The sequence below is a fragment of the Saccopteryx leptura genome, chromosome X, assembly GCF_036850995.1.
Source record: "Saccopteryx leptura isolate mSacLep1 chromosome X, mSacLep1_pri_phased_curated, whole genome shotgun sequence".
Taxonomy (NCBI): domain Eukaryota; kingdom Metazoa; phylum Chordata; class Mammalia; order Chiroptera; family Emballonuridae; genus Saccopteryx; species Saccopteryx leptura.
Window position 1 is genome coordinate 70,776,171 of NC_089516.1, and position 24,516 is coordinate 70,800,686.

A 24,516-nucleotide genomic window follows, 5' to 3' on the forward strand; every position below is an offset into this window, starting at 1 on the left:
TTGGCTTCCCCAGTCTCATAGCTCCATTTCCTCAGTTGAGGTAGGCTACCAGGATCTGAGTTTCCTGTCCCTGCCCTGCAAATAAAAGTTTCTCTAGGCAGAAAGATAGGGTTATTGTTGGGTTGATTTAAGTTTTTTCATCTTTCAGAAATCACTGACTTTACTGGCCAAATGTCCAATGACTCAAGTATTACTGTTTCATATATTTTATCTGGTGTTTTTTGTATTTGTTTTGTTTCAGTTATTGGTTTGAGAGGGTATGTCTCCTCCCTGTTACTTTGTCTTGACCAGAAGTGGGAGTCAAGATTATACCCATAATTTGGTTTTAAACTATCAGATTTCAACATTTAAGACACACATATCTTATATTTTATAATTATAAAGTAATGATGTATCTTAAATACAATGCTACATTTCTACCACTGTTGGCCTAGGGGTAATTGTATTTTTGTCAATGCATAAACACATGCAAACTTGGCCAGGGCTATTTATATCACCATCCTTTTAACTGACTTAGGTGCATGATTGTTACTGTATGTGTTTAGTTTAATTGTCATTTCAAATATATTCAAAAAGATGTCATCATGATTTTCTCCCTTGAAATGAAAAGTTATTTTGGAAGAGGAATTAATCAGACTACAAATAAAGTAAAAATAGTGTCTCAAGTCCACAAGAGCTCTTTTAACAAGTATTAAGTTGACAGTTAAATAAGAAAACATTTTGTCATAATATAATTGGTAGCATATTTTCCTAGTAGTGCATAAAATAATGTGTATCTTATGTTTAGTGGCATCTTAAATTCAATTTGATACAATAACCAATTAGCCAGGTTACTAGTAAAGCTAATTCAACTAGATGCTAAAATCACAATGTTTAAAACACAAAGAAGATAATTTTTTCTCACATTATCAGTCTGGAAAAAGCTTCTCATGATTTGTGTGGTTACTCAGTGCTAGAGACTCAGGCTCTTTTTATCTTGTCACTTCACCATGTACAGCCTGCAACTACATGGTTCAAAATGGCACAATGTTATGTAACAACATATTAAGCGGTAGGAAGAAGGCAAAGGGGAATAAATGGCATTCTTCTTCCCTTTAGAGTCACAGCCTACCAGTTGCACATACCACATGTGTTTTCATTCCATTGGCCAAAACATTGTCACATGGCTACAAATAGCTGCAAAGTTGATAGAGAAATATAGTTCTTATTCCAGGCCCAGATGAAAAGCTGTGTTCCTATTACTGTTGAAGAGGGATGAATTAATTTGGGAAACAGGAGGCATTTGTGTTCTATGTGACCCTAGGATTTTCAAATTGCTGAGCTACCTATAGATGGAATAAATTGTCTAAGAAACTAGTGAGAGGTCCATGACTAAATTGTTCCAAGAAGGCCTAACTGAACACTTGGCAGTGATGTTGTAGAAGGCACTTACACATAAGTTGTGGAAGGTACAGTAGATGCCTTTGAAGGTCTTCCCAGCCTAGAGATTTGCATGTGCTCAGGTCCTACCTACATTCATCTGGGAGTCCTTGGAACAACTTACTGCATATAATCACTTGACTGCTGTCAGTGCCTAGCATTGTTCCATGTTTGACTTTACTGCAAATACTCACAAAAATACAAATCTTTAGATAAAATTCTTATTTAACCCCCAGAGATCAAAGATAGGGCACTGGGGCTGGAGTTGCAGTCATGAGGTAAAGCTCTTAATCAGAGCTTGATGGTGGTGGGGTAGAGCTACTAAGTGAATTGGGCAGAGGTTTTCTTAGATACAAATGAGATGAGCTCAGGGTGCATTCTGTCACAGGTGTCCAATTGGGTGGATCCCCCAAGCTTCTCCATTGCTTCTGCTTTTCTCAGTACAAACACAGATACAGGAGCCCACATGCACTATTGGTAGGAGTGTAGCCATCCTGCAGAGCAAATTGGCACTACTTAAATGAAATAAAAATATACATTATCTGTGTCCCAGAATTTCCATTCTTGGGATACATCTCCCTAAATTTACTCAGAAAGAGACAAGGATATACTTTGAAGTGTTGTTTGTGAAGGGGAGAAATTAAAACGAAGTGAGAGTCTATACTTGGAAGAGTGAACAAATAAAATATGGTGGATAGCCATACTTAGAGGTAAGGAATCCTGAATGTTAACATAATGCTGCTTTATACTGTGTTTGTGTATGTGTGTAAAATTAGGGTGCCAAATGAAATACCTCATGTGGCTTTAACAACAGACATTTATTTTCTCATAATCTTGGAGACTAGAAGTCCATGTTATTGGTGCAAGTAATTTTGTTTTCTGGAAAAGGATATTCCTATCTTGTAGAGGCTCCCTTTATCCTTTGTCCTCGCATGGCTTTTCTTCTTTTCTAATGTGGAGATATAAGAAAGGGAGAGATGTGAATTCTAAGTATACCACATCTCTCCCTTTCTTATAAGTATACCAATATTATCATACAGGATCCAACTAAGATAACTCATTTTATCTTTATACCTTTCTAAATGTCCTCATTTTAAATATAGTCATGTTGAAGATTAGGGTTTGGACATATATATTTTAAGGGAACACAGTGCATTCCATAACATTCCACCCTATTCCCCACCCATGCATGTCTTCACATACAAAATTCATTCACCACTCAAAAGCCCCCAAAATCTTAACCATTTCATCATGTGTTCAGTTCAAAGTCTCATCTTAGTATCATCTAATTAGATTGGGGTGAGATTTGAGGAATGACTCATTCACAGGCAAAATTTCTTTCCAATTGTGAAACCAGAAAAATTACATGCTTCCTAAGTATAATGGTACAACAGGCATAGGATAGACATTCCATTTTTAAAATGAAATCAGAAAGAAGACAAGGATGACAGGTCCCAGAATAAACTGAAAACACAAATAAATGGAAGAATATACTGTGCTCATGAATAGGAAGTATTAACATTATTAAAATGTCCATACAACACAAAAACAATCTACAGATTCAATGCAATGCCTATCAAAATGCCAATGACATTTTTCACATAACTAGGACAAATAATCTTAAAATATATGACAACACGACATATCAAAACTTCTGGGGTGCAAAGAAAGCAGTAATAAGAGAGAAGTTTATATCATTACAGGCTTATATCAAGAAACAAGATCGCAAGGAAACAACCTAACATTACATATTAAAGAACTAGAAAAAAAAGAACAGATCCTGGCTGGTTGGCTTAGTGGTAGATTGTCAGTCCAGCATGTGGAAGTCCTGGGCTTGATTCCTGGCCAGGGCACACAGGAGAAGTGCCCATCTGCTTCTCCACCCTTCCTCCTCTTCTTTCTCTCTATCTCTCTCTTCCCCTCCAGCAGCCAAGGCTACATTGGAGCAAAATTGGCCTGGGTGCTGAGGATGGCTCCATGGCCTCCACCTCAGGTGCTAGAATGGCTCTGGTTGCAACAGAGCAATGCCCCAGATGGGCGAAGCATAACCCCCTAGTGGGCTTGCTGAGTGGATCCAGGTCAGGCACAGGCAGGAGACTGTCTCTCTGCCTCCCTGCTTCTCACTTCAGAAAAATACAAAAAAAAAGAAAGAAAGAACAAAGGCAACTCAAAGTAGCACAAGAAAGGAAATTGTAAAACACAACACAATCAACAGTTCAAATGCTATAGAAATATTTACCTGAAACTTATGTACTCTTATTGATCAATGTTACCCCATTTTTAAATAAAATTTTAATTTTTAAATAAAATTAAAATAAAAAATTAAAAAATATATAGAATAAAAAAAGTCCTCAAATAGAAAAAACAATCTTGAGAAAGAAGAACAAAGTAGAAGGTATCACAATAACTTATATCAAACAATCCTACAAGGGTACAGTAAACAAAACAGCATATAATCAGAAAGACATGCACAGATTAATAGAACAGAATAAATAGCCCAGAAATCAACCCACATCCACATGGTCAATTAATGTGAGACAAAGGAGGTAATGGTATACAGTCTCTTGAATGAATAGCCAAGGGAAAACTTAAGAGGTACATGGAAAAAAAAAAATGAAACTAGAAAACTTTCTTACAACATATAAAAAAACCCCCCTCAAATGTAATAAAACTTAAATGTAAGACCTAAAACCATAAAATTTCTACAAGAAAACATAGGCATTAAAAGCTCTTTGACATTGCTTCTAGCAGTATTCCTTTGTATACTTCTCCTCGGCAAGGGAAACAAAAGAAAAAGTGAAAAAATGTGACTACATCAAACTAAAAAGTTTTTGCAGACTGAAGGAAACCATCAGAACAAAAAGATAGCCTACTTAGTGGGAGAAGATGCTCACCAATGATCCATCTGATAAGGGGTTAATATCCAAAATGTATAAGGAAATCTTACAACTTAAGACCCCCAAAAAGTCAGGTTAAAAATGCATAGGAACTGAATAGACATTTCTCCAGAGAGGACATATTGATGGCCAATGGACATATGAAAAGATGTTCACCATCACTAATAATCAGGAAACTGCAAATTGTAATCATTAAGTAAAACTACTTCACACCTGTCAAAATGGCTATCATTAATAAACTAACAAACAAGTGTTGGTGAGGATGTGTAAAGAAGGGGACCTTCATGCACTGTTGTTGGTGGGATTGTAAATTGGTGTGCAGCCACTATGGAAAACAGCATGGAGATTCCTCAAAACAGTTAAAAAGAGAACTATCATATGACCCAGCAATTCTACTGCTGGGTATTTATTTGAAGAAATCGAAAACACTAGTTCACAAAGACATATATACCCCTATATTTATTGCAGCATTATTTACAGTAGCCAAATATGGAAACAACCTAAAAGCCCATTGATAGACCAATGGATAAAGAATATTTGGTACATTATTATAATTAATATTACTCACTAATAAAAGTGAATGAAACCTTATATTTGGGACAATATGGATGTTCCTAGAGAGCATTATGCTAAATAAAATAAGTCAGATAGAGAAAGACAAATATGATATAATTTCACATATAGTATATGTAATTTGAAAACAAAATAAATGAACAAACAAAAGAAACAAACTTATAGATACAGAAAACAAATTGATAGTTGACAGATGGGAAATGGGTTGGGGAGCTGGGTTAAAAAGGGTGAAGGGATTAAGAAGTACAAATTGGTAGTTACAAAATAGTCACGGGGTCCCTGGCTGGTTGGCTCAGTGTTAGAGCTTCGGCCTGCTGTGTGGAAATCCCAGGTTCAATTCCCGGCCAGGGCACACAGGAGGAGTGCCCATCTGTTTCTCCACCCTTCTCCCTCTACTTTCTAACTCTCTGTTCCCCTCCTGCAGCCAAGGCTCCAGTGGAGCAAAGTTGGCCCAGGCGCTGAGTACGGCTCCATGGCCTCTGCCTCAGGCACTAGAATGGCTCCAGTTACAGGGGAGCAACGCCCTAGATGGGCTGAGCATCACCTCCTGGTGGGCATTCCAGGTGGATCCTGGTCAGGCACATGCAAGAGTCTGTCTGTCTGCCTCCCCTGCTTCTCACCTTGGAAAAAAAAAATAGTCACAGGGTTGTAAAGTACAACATAGGGAATCAAGTCAATAGAACACTGCTCATAAAAACTTAAGGGATCAGGGAATGGGCTGATACTCCAGTACTTTCAGCCTTTTGTATAGTGCATTTTTGCCAATGAAATAAAAGTTGGTTTTGTACCTCATTTGCATAATTGAACAACTTTCTTTGACTTGTTTGCTTTTCTTGTTTAATAAATCAAATGCTTCTTTTTTTATTGCTTCATATTTATTTTGAAATATCCCCTAATTTTTGTGAGAAGTATATTATAATAACTATGCATGGTGCCAGTTGGGCACTTGAAATATCAATGATCTCTTAGTCTCGTTTTTATGTCCCACCTATGTATGGAATCATGCAGTTCTTAGTTTTTTCTGATTTACTTATTTCACTCCGTATAATGTTATCAAGATCCAACCATTTTGTTGTAAATGATCCGATGTCATCATTTCTTATGGCTGAGTAGTATTCCATAGTGTATATATGCCACATCTTCTTTATCCAGTCATCTATTGAAGGGTTTTTTGGTTGTTTCCATGTCTTGGCTACTGTGAACAATGCTGCAATGAACATGGGGCTACATGTGCCTTTATGCATCAATGTAATGGACAAGAGTGTGGTGGTTATGGGGGGGAGAGGGAAAGAGGGGGAAGGGGGAGAGAGAGTGGCACAAAGAAAACCAGATAGAAGGTAACGGAGGGCAATCTGACTTTGGGTGATGGGTATGCAACATAATTGAATGACAACCTGGAGATGTTTTCTTTGAACATATGTACCCTGATTTATTGATGTCACCCCATTAAAATTATTAAAAATTTATATAAAAAAGAAATATCAAGGATCACTTTGTGAAGTACATGATTGTCTAACCACTATGTTGTACATCTAAATCTACTACAAAATAATATTGAATGTAAAATTTAATTGAAAAAAAAAACCAATAATGAAAACTCCCCAAATCTGCCAAAAGATATGCACCCACTGATTCAAGTATTTTTATGAAATGTAAATAGGGTAAACCTATAGAAATCCATACCATAACACATTAAACCTACTGTCTGAAAACTAGAGACAAATAATTCCTTTAAAAAATTTTTTATTGAATTGATCAGGGTGACATTGATTCACAAAATCATAGAGGTTTCAAGTGTACAACTCAGCAAAACATCATTTGTGCACTGCATTGTGCACCTTTAGCCCAAAGCAAAGTCTCCTTTCATCTCCATTTCCTCCCTCCTTTGCCTTCCTCCACTTAGCCCAACCCCCTTTCCCTCTGGCTAGCACCACACTGTTCTCTATGTCTATGTATTACGTAGATATGATTTTTCCACTAATCCCTTTATTTTATCCAGTCCTCTTTCCTCTCTCCCCTCTGACAACTTTCTTAAACCAGTCAAAGAAAAATAACACTATATATAGGTGAAAACAACTTAAATAAAAGTACTTTTCTCATCAGAAAACGTAACCAATAGAAGTGACATGATTTTTCAAGTCCTGAAAGAAAAGAACTAGGTGTAACAAAAGTATCCATGAAAAATGAGGCAGAAATTAAGACATTCTCACCCTGGGCCGGTGGTTCAGTGGGTAAAGTATAAACTCAGTGTCCCAGAGGTCACATGTTCAACCCCCAGTCAGGGCTCTTATTGGAAGCAATCAAAGAGTTCACAACTGAATGGAACAACTAAATGAAACAATTAGTTGATGCTTCTCTCTGTCTCCATTTCCCTTTCCCAACCCCCCACCTCTCTCTGATCAATGGAAAATTTTTTACAAATTAAAAAAAGACATTTTTAGATGCAGGAAAACTAAGATAATTTGTCACAAGCAGATTTGCTCTATAATAATAGCTAAGGGAATTTCTCTCAAAAGAAAGGAAGCAATAAAAGAAGAAAGCCTCGGATATAAGGCAGGAAGAAAACCAACAGAAAAAGTAAAAATATTAAAATATATTTCTTTCTGTTTAGTTTTCTAAAACATTTCTGATGGTAGCAACAATATAGCACTGTTCAGCTTAGTTTTCAAAGAATGCAGAAGAAATATTTTAAATAGATATTAATGGTGGAGGGTAAGGGTGCACAGTAATGTTTCTACTCTTTACTCAAACTAGTAAATATTAATGATGACATAGTAGATGGATAAATTGTGAAAGGTAATACCTAGAGCAACCACTAAAATGTATAGAGATACAATTAAAACATTGTAGATAGAATGTAATTCTGGAAAAAAAATTGAGTAAATCATAGGAAGTCAGCACAACCGAAAAATGGAATTAAATAGATTAAATAGTAAACAAATAAAATAACACTTAAGCTCTCTCTAACATACTAACACATACACTAAATATAAATGGTCTAAATACTGACATGCAAATATTGACTACCCAAGAGGATTAAAGAAACATGACCCATCTATGTACTTTCAACAAGAAACTCTCTTCAAATATAAAGATATGTTGGGAATGCAGATTGATGCAGTCACTGTGAAAAGCAGTGTGAAGTTACCTCAAAAAATTCAAAATGGAACTGTCTTATTACCCAGTGATTCAACTTATGGGAATTTAGCCAAAGAAAACCAAAGCACTAATTCAAAAGAATATTTGCTACCTTATGTTCATTGCAGCATCATTTCCAATAACTAAGATTTGAAAGCAGCCCAAGGGCCTATCAGTAGATGAATGGATAAACAGCTGTGCTACCTTTTTAATTATTATTTATTTTATTTATTTTTACAGAGACAGAGATAGATAGGGACAGACAGGAACAGAGAGAGATGAGAAGCATCAATCATCAGTTTTTCGTTGCGACACCTTAGTTGTTCATTGATTGCCTTCTCATATGTGCCTTGACTGTGGACCTTCAGCAGACCGAGTAACCCCTTGCTCAAGTCAGCGACCTTGGGTCCAAACTGGTGAGCTTTGCCCAAACCAGATGAGTCCACACTCAGGCTGGTGACCTCGGGGTTTCGAACCTGGGTCCTCTGCATCCCAGTCCAACGCCCTATCCACTGCACCACCACCTGGTCAGGCCAGCTGTGCTACCTTTACACAATACTGTAGAATACTACTTGGCTGTAAAAAATGAAGAAAATCTTACCCTTTATGACAGCAATAGGTGGACCTGGAGAGCATTATTTTAAGTGAAATAAGCCCATCAGAGAAAGACAAGTACAATACAATTTCACTCATGTGGACATTAGGAACAAAAGGAACTAACAAGAAAAATGGAGGCAGACTCAGCAGGCTTAGAGTTGTCAGGGAAGGTTTAAAAAGGAAAAAAAAAGAGAAAAAACTCACAGACACAGACAACAGTGTGGTGACTGCCAGGGAGAGAGAGAGCAGAGGGGTTAGATGAAGGAGGGAATAGAGGGGATAAATAGTGATGGAAGGAGACTTGAGTTGGGATGGTAAACACAATACATTATACAGCTAATGTGTTGTGGAATTGTGCAACTGAAACCTGTATAATTTTGTTAATCAGTGTCACCCCAATAAATTCAATAAAAAGGAAAAAAAGAGTAAGTACAAGAATAGAAAAGGTGGTACCATGGAAACATTAATCAAAGGAAACCAGGAATAGATAAATTAATACCAGAGAAAGTAGACTTTAGAACAAAGAAAATTACTAGGTATGGAGAGGCACATTTCATTATGACAAGAGCATCAATCCACAAAGACCTAGTAATCCTAAAGGTAGATACACCAAACAATAGAAATGCAAAGTGTGAAGACAATCTGCTAGAACTGAAGGAAGAAGTATGCAAATTCACAATTATAGTTGGAGCCATAAACATATTTCTATTATTTGATAGAACTAGACAGAAAATCAGTAAGGGTAAAGATTTTCATATTATCATCAATGACCAGATCTCATTAACATTTATAGAACACTCCACCCAATAGCAGGATTCATATTCTTTTCAAGTAACATATACCAAAACAGATAGACCATATTCTGAGATACAAAATAATCCTCAACATATTTAAAATAATGGAAATACAAGGGTGTCTTCTCTGACATTAATAAAATCAAACTTGAAATTAGGAAATCAGAAAAAAAAATACCAGGACAAATCTACAAACATTTGGACAACATATTTCTAAAACAATGTATGTTTCAGAGATAAAGTCTCAAAGGGAATAAAAATACCTGAAAATGAGTGAGAGTAAAAATACAATATATTCAAAATTTGTGGGATACCATAAAAACAGTAGTAAGAAGGGTATTTTTTAGTGCTAAATGCTTATGTTAGAACACAGGAAGTGCCTCAGATTCATAATCTAAGCTCATATCTCAATAAACAAAAAAGACCCAAAACAAGTAGAAAACAGGAAATACTACAGATAAGAGCAGAAATCCATGAAATTAAAAACAGGAAAACAATAGGGAAATAATAAAATAAAAAGCTGACTATTTGAAAATTATTTAAATTTGCAAACCTCTGGTAACATTAACAAAAAATAAATTTAAAAAAGATAGAGATTACTGACATCAGGAGTGATACAGCAGATAATCACTATAGACCTCACATAGTTCCAAAGGATAGCAAGGGAGTTCTATGAACAACTTTATTCATGTAAATTGGACAAGTTTTATGAAATAGACTGATTCTCAAAAAACTTAAACTACCACAACTCACCCAGCACAAAATTGGTAATTGAATAATCCTGTAACTGTTTAGAAAATTAAATTTAAAATTTAACAACTCCCAAAACCAGAATCTTTACTGGAAAATTCTACCAAGTGGTTAAAAAAAGAATTAGCTTTAATTCTTAGCAATCTCTCCAGAAAGTAGAAGGGGATAGAATACTCCCAAGTTCATTTATGAAGCCTTAATACCTTGATACCAATTGCTGGCAAGGACAGTACAAGAAAACTACAACTAACATCCCTCCTGAATATAAGCATAAAATTCTTTATCATAATATTAGCAAATTGAATTCAGCAATATATATATAAAATTATACATCATGACCAAGTAGGATTTATTCCACACATGCAGGCCTGGTTTATATTTCAAAAATACATTGATATTACATAACATATTGTCAGGCTATACACAAAAGTTATATTATCGTGTCAATTTATATAGATAGAGTATTTGACAAAGTTCAACATCTGTTTATGATAAAATCTCTTTTAAAACTAGAAATGGGGGGGGGTGGCACACTGAATAAAACGAGCTGGAACGCTGAGGTCACCGGTTCAAAGCCCTGGGTTTTGTCTGGTCAAAGCACATATGGGAGTTGATGCTTCTTGCTCCTCCTCCCCTTTCTCCCTCTCTCTTATCTCTAAAGATCAATAAAAAGAAAATCTAAAACTAAAAATGGGGGGATCTTTCTCAGCTTGATGAAGTACACCTACAAAAAACCCTCCAGTAGCTAATATTACACTTAATTGTGAAAAAATGAATGTTATTCATGTAAGATCAGGAACAAAGCAAGGGTACTTACTCTCAGGACTTCTAGCTCATATAGAACTAAATATTCTAGACAGGACAGTTAGGTAAGAAAGTAAATAGAAGAGATACAGATGAAAGGGAAGAAATAAAACTGTCAGTGCAGATAACGTGATACTCCATGTAGAAAATTTCAATAAATTCCAAACAAAACTAAACTAAAAAAACTCCTAGATCTAATAAGTGAGACAGTAAGGTTGCAGGATATAAGATCAACACATACACATATACATATACACATTCATGCACATTTAAAAAATAGCAATAAAGTTGCTGGGAGAGATGATTTTTCTTCCTAAAATGAGAAAGAAAAAAATTGTTCTTTTTTTTTTCTATTTGAAAGGCCATCTGGATATGAGTACAAATACACTTGTCATTAGCCTTATGGCCAAAGCAGTAAATCTGCAACAAACATAGTGTCAGTGTGTCAATATCTAGATCAAAGAGATTCAGCCAGCTGTGCTTGAAATAAATATGAATCTTTTTAAAAATAGTAGTAAGCATGTGGAAACTACAATTAAAATACAAAAGCATTTACAATCCCACAAAACCCTGAAATACCTAAGTGTAACAAAGATGTAACAAAACATGTACAGGACTTTTGTGCTGAAAACTACAAAATGCTAATAAAAGAAATCAAAGGAGATCTAAATAAATAGATGTACTATATTCATGGTTTGGGGGACTCAAAATGGTAAAGATGCCAATCCTCCCAAATTGATAGGCATATTTAATGAAATTCCCATCAAAATATTTTTGATAGATAGAATTATTGTAAAATTTAATAAAGCAAAAGAACTAGAATAGCTAAAAAAATTTTGAAATATAAAAAATAAGTGGAAAAAATAAGTGGGAGGAATCAGTCTTCCTGATTTCAAAACTTCTATAGCTACAGTAATCAATATTGTGTTGTATTGGCAAAGGAATAGACACAAAGATAAGTGGAACACTGAGAACCCAGAAACTGACCCACACAAGTATGGCCACCTGATTTTTGACAGAGGAGCGAAAGTAATACAGTGAGGGAAGGATAGCTTTACAACAAATAGTGAGGGAACAATTCGATATCCATAAGCAAAAAGCTGAATCTCAGCCTAAACCTCACACTTGACACAAAAATTAATGCAAAATAGGTTGTAAATGTAACTATCAAATTTTTATAAGATAACAGGAGAAAATCTGCTGAACCTAGAGTTTGGTAAAGGGTCTTAGACATGACAACAAAGCATGATTCTTAAACGAAAAATTTGATAAATTAGACTTAATAAAATGTAAATATTCTGCTAAAGGCTTGGTTAAAAGGATGAAAAAGCAAGCTAATGACTGGGAGAAAATATTTGTAAACTACATATCTGACAAAGGACTCATATCTAGGATATATAAAGAACTCTCAAAACTCAACTATGAGCAAACATTCTAATTAGAAAGCGGGCCAAAGACATGCACAGGTATTTTGTGGAAAATGATATACAAGGTGGCTAATAAGTACATGAAGATATTATTCAATATCACTAGCCAATAAGGAAGTGCAATTCAAGATCATTTTGAGGTATTACAACACACCTATTAAAACATTTCAAGTAAAATATCTGTCCAGGTAGAGGAACTGGACCTCTCATACATCTTTGGTGAGCATGTGGTATGATACAGCCACTCGGGGAAGACAGTTTGGCAGTTCCCTGAAAAACTAAACATACAATTCCCATACGACCCAGCAACTGCAGTCTTCATCATTTATCTTAGAGAAATGAAAACTCATGGTCAAACTAAAATGTACATGGATATTCACAACGGTTTTATTTAGAAATGTCAAAAACTGCAATCAGATGTCCTTCAGTGGACATTGATTAGAATTACTGTATCATCATAATGAAAATAAGACCTATTTTAGTCGGTTCTTGCCACAACTACCTCAGCAATGGGTGTGCACAAAAGGAAGGCACAGCAGGACTTAAGAAAAAACACATACAAGACACAACATGGAGAAAAGATGGGTACAGGGGACTCCCAGCCTCTGGGACTGAGAGCCCAGATTTCTGCAGCCTCATCGTATTTATTGGTATCTTTGCTCATCAAGAAAATTAGCAGAGCGTGGGTCAATTAGCTTACAATGGATTCAGGTGCAGAGAAAGATGACCAACCAATGCCCCCCCCCATGTAGGGAAATGGCTACAGGGATCAGCTGCTTCCTATAAACAATTGTAGTAGTGCTTGCCAGGGCAGCACTCTGCCCCCGCAGGACTTGAAGTTCCAAAGTCCACACCCAAGACTTGTCTCAGGACTGCAGTTTAATCTCTCAGCCATTTTCCTACAGTTCTATTATTATTTTTATTTATTTTTTAAAAATTTCCACACACAATGAACCTCCTTATTGTCTTCACTCAGGAAGGGCTTTTCTCACTTCCCTGCACTTGGCACAATACTGCTGAGAGATAACAGTAGTCCTATCAAAGCCTTCACTGATACTGCTGTCCTGGTAAAGCATGGGCCAGGATTTACCCAGCAAAGCTGACTTTAGAAATAGCAAATAGATGCTATTTCTGAAACCCATCTTCATAACTGTCTTTCCCTTCCCTAAATAGGAGTCTTGGCCCTTCTTCCTTGTTATTTCTTGCCACAGTGGACACAGTTGGAAAAGGATGCAAAACACATAGGCTGTAGCCTGACTTGGTCATAGCCATCCTATCCAGGAAAAGAAAATACCAGTAGTGCTTTGAGAAAGGCTTTGTGCCTTTGATTTTTCATTCCAGGTAGCAAGTGACATGACACCACCAGGTGAAACGCCTTTGGTTTATTTTGACTAAATCTGGGATTTCATTGTCTCCTAACTTCATGGACATGGAGGGAAGATTTAATAAAGAGCCCTCATCTAAGCAGGGAAAGATATACTAAGACTATGCTGATCTCTATGAAGTGTCAATGAGAGAGATTTCTCACCCCAGATTTCATTTAGTAATACTACTTGCTGACATCTTAATTTATTAGTTACAAATTAGGAACGATTGGCCCAGCCTTACACATTGTCATAATTTATATTGACCTTATTATGAGGTTAATGATAATAATTTTATTATAATCTTAGTAACTGCCAATGTACCTTGCCACTCATGCTAGTATATATACATATATACGTGTGCATGCACACCTACATGCTGGACTGTCTGTAGGCTCTTTATAATAAAGTTCAAACCACTGTGGTAAAGGAGGTAACCACAACAGAAGAGTTGGGCACAGTGTGGAGGGAAGGTTACTATCATTTCTTGACTGCCCACCATCTGCCACATACTCTGCTTGGTGACATTACATGTCTTGGATAATTTTAACCCTCACCACATAACCTGTAAAGCATGTACTATTATTATTCTTTTGTTACTGATGAGTTAGTGAAGCGAGAATGCTTGCAGAAGTGGAGATAATTGGATTATGTCATGCTTCTGCTGCTTAAAATTCTACAAAGTTACCCTTTATCCAGAAGATAAAAAAATCTAATTACTCAGTCCAATATCCAGTTGTGGTTCTGGAAATCTCCCTAGATTGATTTCAGGCCCCATCCCTCTTGCAGTATATGCTCCAGCTACACTGACCTCTGTTTAGTTCCTCTAATTTGTCATATTTTTTCTATTCTAGGGTCATTGTTTATGTTATTCTCTCTGCCTGTACCACTCTTCTCTGTGTCTACTTGCATTCACCAGCTTCCTATGACTCATTCTCCAGGTCTTAGCATAATGTCAGATTCTCAGGTTCTCAGGAAAACTTACACAGACTGCCCCCTTTTCTCTATGGCTGCGTTAGATCCCTTTGTTGTGTCCTGTTGCATTCTGCATTTCCTTTCTACTATTCATCACATAGTTTTTACATGTAACAGTGTATTCAGTATCTATTTTACTAATTGGATAAAACTTTCTGTTTACAGACTATCCTGTTTCCTGCTCTTTCCTGAGCACCTATTACGGTGCTTGACATGTGATTGATGTCCAGAATATTTGCTGAATTAATGTATACTTAAATTCTCTATAATTGGTACATAATAAGTACTCAGTAAATCTAGTTAAACTATAAATATAGTTGTTATTAATATTGTCCAAGAACAAATATCTAGTCAGGGACAGATCCAGGATTTATACCTAAATCTGAAATTAAAGCCCATGTTTCTTTCACAATGTAGCTATGCCTGCAGATATGAGTTATAAGCACTGACACAACCTGGCTGTATGATTTCGAATGAAACATTACATCACTGTGAATCTCAGTTTTCTCATCTGTAAGCTGGGGTAGGGATAGGCAAAGTTCGGATTGCTCTTCATGTAATCTAGAAGAGAATAGAAGTCTATATAGGACAGAGTATAAACAATTAATTGACCATTACAAAATCATTATCATCCCTCTGCGAGACAGTTAAACAGGTATACCAAGAACTCTCAATATGTTTATGCTCTTTAGCCTAGTTAACACCACTCAGGCAGTGTGGAGTAACAGGTGGTGTTAGAGAGCTCCACTTTAGTACTACCTCCATGGTCTGGGGCAAGTTAATACAAGCAGTCCCTGAGTTACAAATGAGATAGTTTCTGTAGGTTTGAAAATGTTTAAGTACCGGTATTTATTTATGCTCACAAAAAGGTAAAAATAAATACTGTGTTAAGACAAGCATCTGTCTAACCTGCATTTAATAGGTAAATGTACCTGTTCCAACATACATACAAATTTAACTTAGGAACAAGCCTACAGCCTGACCTATGGTGGCACAGTGGATAGAGCTTTGACCTGGTATGCTGAGGTCGCTGGTTCAAAGCCCTGGGCCATTTGAGAAGCAGGTACTATGAATTAATGCTTCCTGCTCATCCCCTCTTCTCTCTCTCTCTCTCCCTGTCTTTCTCCCCTTCTCTCTAAAATCAATAAATAAAATCTTTGGAGGAAAAAAAGAATAAACCTATAACCTATGTTGTTTGTAACCCAAGAACTGCCTGTACCTGAGCCTCATTTTCTTCTTTACAAATGGGACAATAACATTTGTGGATTTACCCTTTCCTAAGGTAAAAACAATATAATAACATGAAGAGAAATTTTTGAATATAGAAAAATTCTTCTGTGATCCTACCCACACAATTGTTTCTGTGATTTTGTGCCATTGAGGGCTACCTCTTGAGGCAGGAGCCATAGTCAATATTGAGAAAGGAGAGAAAGACTGAAGACAGAAGTAGGCTTAGGTCAAAGACCATAGTCTAGGGTTTGGAGCAAGAACCCCCATGGGATGGGTTGGAGAAGAGGAGAAAGCTAGCTACGGGGACAAAAAAGAGGAGATGCCAAATTTGATTCATGGATAATGGCTAATTAAGACCTGACAAGCAGAGAGTACAGAGCCAGTAAGAGGACAACAATGTGCCCTAGATATGGCCTCCTTTCAAAGTTTTGTGGCCCTTTTACTTAGGCATGCTTCAAATTATTTTAAATATCCTGAATTCTACCACCTCCACTCACCCATCCCCTACCCCCCTACAGCTGTCAGCCAAAACTGTGCCTCTGCCAGTCCCATTTTTGTTTAGTCACATGCATGTATATTTTGAAATTGCAATCTTACTGTAAATACTTTTTCACTGAGTAGCATATCTTCAATATTTTTCAAATCACAAGTTTTCATAATTATTTCTTTTAATGGCTGCTAAATATTCCAATTTTACCCGTAAGCTAGAAAGCACGTTCTTGTGTATTACCTTTTTTTCTTCTTTTAGTTATTTTCTTAGAATAGTCAGAAGGTATGCAATTGGAATATAATAATCAGAAACAGGTTTTCTTTTTCTAAGGAAAGAAATGAGCAACAGTTCTTTTTTTCTTCCTATTCTGGAACCAATGAGTGGACTTATTGAGCTATGCTGTCCAATATAAGAGCCATTAATGACATGTGGCTGTTTAAATTTAAAGATTGATTAATTAAAATTAAATAAAATTCAAACTTTAGTTCCTCAGTTGCACTAGCTACATTTCTAGTGCTGAAAAACTAACTACATATCTAATGGCTACTGTATTGAAAAATATAGATACAGAACATTTCCATCATTGTAGAAAATTTATTGGACAGTGGTACTCCAAATTTTTCAAGAAGTTGTGGTTGCATCTTGGGTGGGAGCTAATACCTCTCCCATGTTTGCAAATGCTTCATAATGTAACAAAATTATATCCACTTGAGACCCACTAAGCTTTTATCATAGAAGAAAGAATTTCCTAACTATTTTGGGTGGCTTCAAGTTGTCTCTGCTTGAAGAGGGGAAGCTTAGAAAAAGAGACCTGTCTCAGAGCCTAACTCTGTACTCCATTCCCATTTCCTCCCTCTTCTGGTCTGCTTTCTGGTTTGAGGGAATTGCAGGAATAAAACCCTACAGATGGAGAAAATCAAGGCCCGTTTGAAGGCTGAATTTGAGGCTCTTGAATCAGAGGAAAGACATCTGAAGGAATACAAGCAGGAGATGGACCTCCTGCTGCAAGAGAAAATGGCCCATGTGGAAGAACTCCGACTGATCCATGCAGACATCAATGTGGTATGTGACTGGCTGCCTAAAGCCTACTTCTGGGCCCTTTGAGGACTAGGTAATAGTGAGTACTATAGCCTCTCCTTAAGATATGGGTGTGACCAACTTGGAGTAGGCATCAGGCTGTGGTGGAGTGAAAGAATGCAAGAGTTCTGAGATTCAGCCTGGCTGTCACCGATCGACTGTATGTCACTGGACAAGTTCCTTTTTCTCTGTGGGCCTTATTTTTCCTCTCTGTACGGAGAGGGATTCAGTCACATCTAAGGCCTCTTTCAGCTCTGATGTGCTTATGATTGGAGTCTGAAAGTTAGGAGCTAGACTTGATAAAAAGCAGAACAAGCAGTTGACTCTGAGGTCCAGCCTAAATGGCGCCAAAGCATCTGTAACTAATTTAAAAAAAATCTCTGCTGGCCTGCCAAAGTGGGGCCCCTCATTAGAGTCTCTCTTTTGGAGATTCTTGGAGCATGCAAATGAACTGTGCTAATAAGTTCCCAACTTTTTGAAGTTACTCAAGCAGAGTCTGAGTAACCACCTGTCTGGGCTGCAGTATTGATGATCCCTTCTCCAGGAGAGATATTGGAGATATTGATCTATAAGGTTCTTTCCAAGTCTTAAAGCCTATGGCAAAAAGAAAATTTTTTAAAAATTACATTTAAAAGACTGTCTATTCTTGCCTGACCTGTGGTGGTGCAGTGGATAAAGCGTCGACCTGGAGATGCTGAGGTCACCGGTTCGAAGCCCTGGGCTTGCCTGGTCAAGGCACATATGGGAGTTGATGCTTCCAGCTCCTCCCCACTTCTCTCTCTCTGTCTCTCCTTCTCCTCTCTAAAAAATGAATAAATAAAAAATAAATAAATAAAAAAAGACTGTCTATTCTTGAGAACTAATTTCTGTGGCAATGCTTACTCCTGATTTTTATAAACATAGGATTTTAAAGTAAATATGAATGCAATTTGAACAGTAGGTATTTGGGATTTTCTGTGTGACAAGATCACAGGGTTCCAGGGTCTCATGAGGAGTTGGCAGTTCTGCTGCCAGCTAACTCCAGGATAAAGAGCCAATGAATGAATAAGATATTAGCCACAAAAGGGCTGATACTTTAGATCAGTGGTAGTCAACCTGGTCCCTACCGCCCACTAGTGGGCATTCCAGCTTTCATGGTGGGTGGTAGCAGAGCAACCAAACTATAAATAAAAAGATAGATTTAACTATAATAAGTTGTTTCATAAAGATTTATTCTGCTAAACTTAGCAAAAATCTGACATAAAGTACTTGTTAACTAATTATTATTATATGCTTTAACTTGCTGTAACTCTGCTTTATAAATTTTATAAAGTAAAGTTACTTCTCTACTTTATAAATCACCATACTGTGGAACCGGTGGGTGGTTAGAAAATTTTACTAACAGAGATACAAAAGTGGGCAGTAGGTATAAAAAGGTTAACTACCCCTGCTCTAAATGATGGATCTCAACCTCAAATGCTCATCAGTCACCTGGTGGGCCTATTAAAACAGATTGTTGGGCTCTACCCTAGAATTTCTGATTCTGTATGTCTGGGGTGGTGCCTGAAAATTTGCATTCCTAATGAGTTCCCAGCTGATGCTAATGCTACAAATCCAGTAACTACATTTTGAGAACCATTCAGGAGAAAAGTCCTTGGCCTGGGAGGCAGAAGCCCTGAATTTTTTTTTACAAGGACAGAGAGAGAGTCAGAGAGAGGGATAGACAGGGACAGACAGACAGGAATGGAGAGAGATGAGAAGCATCAATCATCAGTTTTTCGTTGCAAGACTTTAGTTGTTCATTGATTGCTCTCTCGTATGTGCCCTGACCGCGGGCCCTCAGCAGATGGAGTAACCCCTTGCTTGAGCCAGTGACCTTGGGTCCAAGCTGGTGAGCTTTTGCTCAAACCAGATCAGCCTGCACTCAAGCTGGTGACCTCAGAGTCTCAAACCTGGGTCCTCTGCATCCTAGTCTGACGCTCCATCCACTGCGCCACCGCCTGGTCAGGCAGCCCTGAATTTTTATCTAGGATTTCCCCCTAACTATTTCTCTGAGGAAGTTTCTTCTCTCTGAGTCAATTCCCTGATCTGTAAAATGGTGGGAACGTACACAAAATGAGTTCTAAAAGCCATTCCAGCTTTAAGATGCTGTATTTGAGTAATAATACCATTTTTTGAGTCTTTACTTTATGTTAGCCCCTGTACTGAAAGCTTTATAAAAATTCAGTCATTGAGTCCTTACCAAGGTGATATGAAGTGGTCTATTATTATCACTATTATACAGATGAAGAAACTGAGGCTTGACAAGAGTCACATAGAAAAAACAGTAGATTAAGGATTTGACCGTATATTGGTGTGGCAATGGAGCCTGTGCTATTATCCATTCACCTGTACAGCCTCATACAGAAATGTTGGGGTCTTTTCTCTGTGCCTACTTCACTTTGTGTTCTAGATGGAAAATACCATAAAACAGTCTGAAAGTGACCTAAATAAGCTTCTAGAGTCTACCCGCCGGCTACATGATGAGTATAAGCCATTGAAGGAGCATGTAGATGCCTTGCGCATGACTCTGGGCCTGCAGAGGCTGCCTGACCTATGTGAAGAGGAGGAGAAACTCTCCTTGGAGTAAGTAGCTTCCCCCTTTCCACAAAACACACACACACACACACACACAGATACATATAGAAGAACTTGGTCTGAAAATCAGTCCCGGCACCAGGCCTGTCAATAGCTGACTCATTCATTGCATGACGTTGGGCATGCCCATGTGTCAGCTGTTACACCAAATGAAGGATGACTACACTAAAATTACTAGATGACTTTTAAAATTCTTTGTGCAATTTTAACAATACTAGACGTGTGTGTCTGTGACTCGTGGGTGTGTGTGTGCATATGCATGTGTGTATGTGTGTGTATGACTCTTAAGAAGTTACTGCCCACGTCAAGGTCAAGAATGGGTACACAGAAACCTTTGAAAATATAGAAGGCTGAGCTTTTGTGGTCTCCAGAGGCTAGCCTGAAACTTTATTTTAAGACACAGAGGTTAAACTTACAGGGAGATAGAATTCAGTTCAGTAGAAGGAAACACTTTCATAAGATAGAGCAGGTTTTCTGTGGAAGTGGTCAGTTTCTTATTCCTAGAGATATGCCACTAGAGACCTGAGGATACAACAGAAATACTGCAAAATAACATGAGACGGAGGATAGGTGAATGCCCTTTGAAGACTTTGCTAAGCCTGGGATTTCTTTTTATGCTGAATCTGTCAGAGCAAGGAGCAAAAGTATTATTCTTACCAGCAGACAGTGGGTCTGGTATCCAGGGAGAACAACCTTTTGCCGGGGAGGGTGAGGAACTTTCTATAGTGAACCACAGCCCAACCCCCTGAGTTCTGTGCCAGAAGTCTTTAAGAGAGGTAAGGTTCTCCTTGTTTTCAGAATGATCCAGCTAATGTCTCTCATCTTCAAAGTTACTTTGAGAAGCAGAAAGCAGAGTGGCAGACGGAGCCTCAGGAGCCCCCCATCCCTGAGTCCCTGGCTGCTGCAGCTGCTGCCGCCCAACAACTTCAAGTGGCTAGGAAGCAGGACACCAGGCAGACAGCCACCTTCAGGCAGCAGCCCCCACCTATGAAGGTGAGTGTGCAGGGGAGAGGCCGTGGAAGAAACTAGTTATCCTTAAGCAGCCCTGTGGAAGTCTGGTTTGGGGATATTGGCTTTACTTATTTGAGTCCTTTCTTAAACATTCTTTGTTTGAAACACAGAGGAAAGGGTGTGTGATGTGTGTGCTGGAGTAGACCCACTTGTTTTGTTACCTCACATACCCAGAAGTGTTAGAATGCAGGAAGTTTGGAAGGCTCTGCTAAAGTATAATTTTCAAAAAGTTAGAGCTTGACCAGGTGGTGGCATAGAGCTTTGACTTGGGATGCTGAGGATCCAGGTTCAAAATCCCGAGGTCTCAGGTTGAGAGCAGGCTCATCCAGTATGATCATGGGCTCACCAGCTTGAGTGACAGTTTACCAGCTTGAGCACAGGGTTGCTGGCTTGAGCATGGGATCATAGACATTGAGCCCAAACGTCTCTGGCTTGAAGCCCAAGGTTGCCAGCTTGAACCCAAGGTCGCTGGCTTGAGCAAGGGGTCACTCGGTCTGCTTTAGCCCTCAAGGCACATATGAGAAAGCAATCAATGAACAACTAAGGTGCCACAACAAAGAACTGATGCTTCTCATCTCTCTCCCTTCCTGTCTGTCCCTATCCATCCCTCTCTCTGTGTGTCTCTCTCACTAAAAAAAAAAAAAAAAAAAAGTTAGAAAAATGACTGGTAGAAATATAGAGTAAGTATGTATCTTTAATGACAGAGTCTACAGGATTACAAAGCTAGTCCCAAGAGCATTTGAGGAACAGATAATTGTATAGTCAAGAAAGAAATACTGAAATAAATTTGCAAAGTGAAATACAGAACTGGTTAATGTCATAAAGGACAATAACACTATAACATTTGTGATTATCTTGTCTTCGGAACAGAAATACTCTGCATCTTTACTCGGCAAAAATCATTTGTAGTTTATCAGCATATGTCATGGAGTCCAGACCCTGATCAATAGTAAATATTTTTTTAAAAAGTAAATAGTCAAAACAAGGGTCATCATCCTAGAGCAGGTGGTAGCAAACTAGAGCCCACAAGCCAAGTCTGAACTGCTTGTTTTTTGTAAGTAAAGTCTTGTTGTTCCACATGCATGCCTGCTGATGTATCTATTGTCTATGGATTCTTTCATGCAAAACAGATAGTATTGAGAAATTACAATGAAGACCATTTGATCTGAAAAATCTAAAATATTTATTATTTTGGCCTGTACAGAAAATGTTTACTGATACCTGTCTTAGAGAACTGATTTTTGAGGGGGCCTGTGAAACCCAGCTCCAGTGTAATGCTGAATGGATGCTCGCATTGCTTTATTTCCAAGTTTTGGATGTTTTTCCTCAATACCCATTTTTGATCCTCACTCCCTGATATACTTTGCATCCCTTACATCGAGCACTGATCTGTCTTCTTGGGTTTACTCACTAATTACTGCTCCTTCCTGTTGGGATAAAATCACAATTGTTTTCTGGACCTCTGGGGATCAGAAGGCTGAACCACAGGCTAGAAGAATCTGACCACTGACTTTCTTTGTCCTGTATACCCCACCAGGCCTGCTTGTCATGTCATCAGCAAATTCACCGGAACGCACCTATATGCCCTCTGTGCAAAGCCAAGAGTCGGTCTCGGAACCCCAAAAAGCCAAAACGGAAGCAGGATGAATGAAGACAGAGAGAAGACATAGAGCTCTGCTGCTCATAACCACTCCCTTTGGCCAGTGATTGATGTCCTGATGTGAAACATCCCTTCCCCACCTCTACCAAGTCTCCTATTTAATGTGATGGAAGCACAACCCCTCTCTCATTTTGCTCGTATTTCTTTCTGTTCTTGGAGTTTCTGGTTTAGGAAGAGATGTGGTTCAGGTGCTAATGACAGTATGTCCAATAATACCTTCTCTCTCACTCACATTTCAATTTCCACCCTTGTTTGGACCTAAGGACAAGGCAGAAGGCACCCATGTGATTCTCTGTCCCTTATGACTAAGGACTGAGACCTAAGGTCTGAGGGTTGAGGGAGGCCCATGTCTTGCTTTTTGTCAAGGTTCCAGTGTGCCCTTTCCCTGTCCCTTTCTCCTGAGACTTGGAAGGGACAACAGTCTTCTTTCCAGATTTTCCAATAGGCTTGGTACATATGTCTTCCCTACACTCATCTCATCTTCAAGGCCAGAGGTAAATTGGACAAGCCCTCCTTTTTCTATTCATTTTGGAGGTTTGGCTGTTATTACAGAATTCACCATCCCATCCAACCCCAGTTTCCCAGATAAACAAAAGTTCTCAGTTACCAGGCTGTGTGTCTGGGGATTTTGAGATTCATGGGACTTTCCTCCATAGTCCTAGTTTTTGAAAATTAGAAGTAGAAGTTCCCCACTATGAAATCAGAGAGCTGGAGCTAAACCAACTTCTTAAGCCCTTCCTAACTCGCCTGTTTAAGCTATTGGTCTAGGGCTGACAATTGTGTTGCCTTTTGTTCAAAACCATTAATCTGGCACTTAATCAGTTGTATATCTTAGGGGTCACAGGAGTGGGCTGAAATTCAAGTGAGTGGCAATTACTTTACCCATGTGAGTGGGTGTGACTTCTCCATTCATCCTGCCTTCTCTTGAGTCTTCCCTATTCTGTAAGGAAGCCTCAGCTCAGGTCAGCTGCTGGCCACCCCCTTTCCTGTGGATTGTGTAGGTGGCCTTTCCTCCCCCTCTCAAAAAAGGCAGCAGGGTCCCCAAGCCCTACAGTTCTTCATTCCACCAAAGCCAGATCTCTAATAAAGTCACTCTCAGACTTAAGGGACAGGGATGGGGGCTGGCTGACTGAAAAAAGCTTTAGTTCCAGGTCTCAGTCCCTATCTGGAGAAGGAAAGATATTTTTCCTTACTCCTTTAACTGCAGTTTTAAGTTTTCACACTGTCTGTGTGTTCAAAATATAAGAGATTCTTCTGCTCTTTGAAAGGAAGAGTGTTACGTCTATACAAATCCTTTTAAATAAACATTTGTTCATTGGAGTAAATGTTGACTGAGTGCTTGTAAGTACCAGGTAATAAAAAGATGTAATGCCCTTTCCCCTTCTGGGTAGTTCTTCTCCATTCTTATTTACTTCATCATACAAATGAGGAAACTGCATACACCAGTGCACAATAATTTATCTTGCATTTGTAATAATTTTCATTTATTTAGTACTTAATCTATGCCATATCTCTATACAATATGCTTTATACAAATGACTGCATTCGATATTCAGAACAGCCTTTCAAGCTAAGTATTCTTATGACCATTTCTCAAAAAGGTAAACTGAAGTTGAGAGAAATTGAATAACTTGTCCATAGTGAACAAACAGCTAGTAAGAGAAGTTTTAGGATTTATACCAAGATTTGTCTGG

General features: G+C 38.0%; 1 protein-coding gene across 4 annotated transcripts in view; it reads left to right on the forward strand.

Moving 5' to 3' along the window:
• Positions 1–23,943, forward strand: part of ZC4H2 (zinc finger C4H2-type containing) — a 34,630-nt gene extending 10,687 nt beyond the window's left edge. For 2 of the 4 annotated variants that reach the window (XM_066357468.1, XM_066357467.1), the window contains exons 2-5: positions 17,349–17,520; positions 19,967–20,139; positions 20,982–21,144; positions 22,700–23,943. In XM_066357468.1, the coding sequence (XP_066213565.1) occupies positions 17,349–17,520; positions 19,967–20,139; positions 20,982–21,144; positions 22,700–22,813 (622 nt within the window). In that variant the 3' untranslated portion in view covers positions 22,814–23,943. Of the gene's footprint in view, positions 1–17,338; positions 17,521–19,966; positions 20,140–20,981; positions 21,145–22,699 lie in introns of all 4 variants that reach the window. The other 2 variants (XM_066357469.1, XM_066357470.1) reach the window with 2 other exon arrangements.
• The last annotated feature ends 573 nt before the right edge of the window (positions 23,944–24,516 follow it).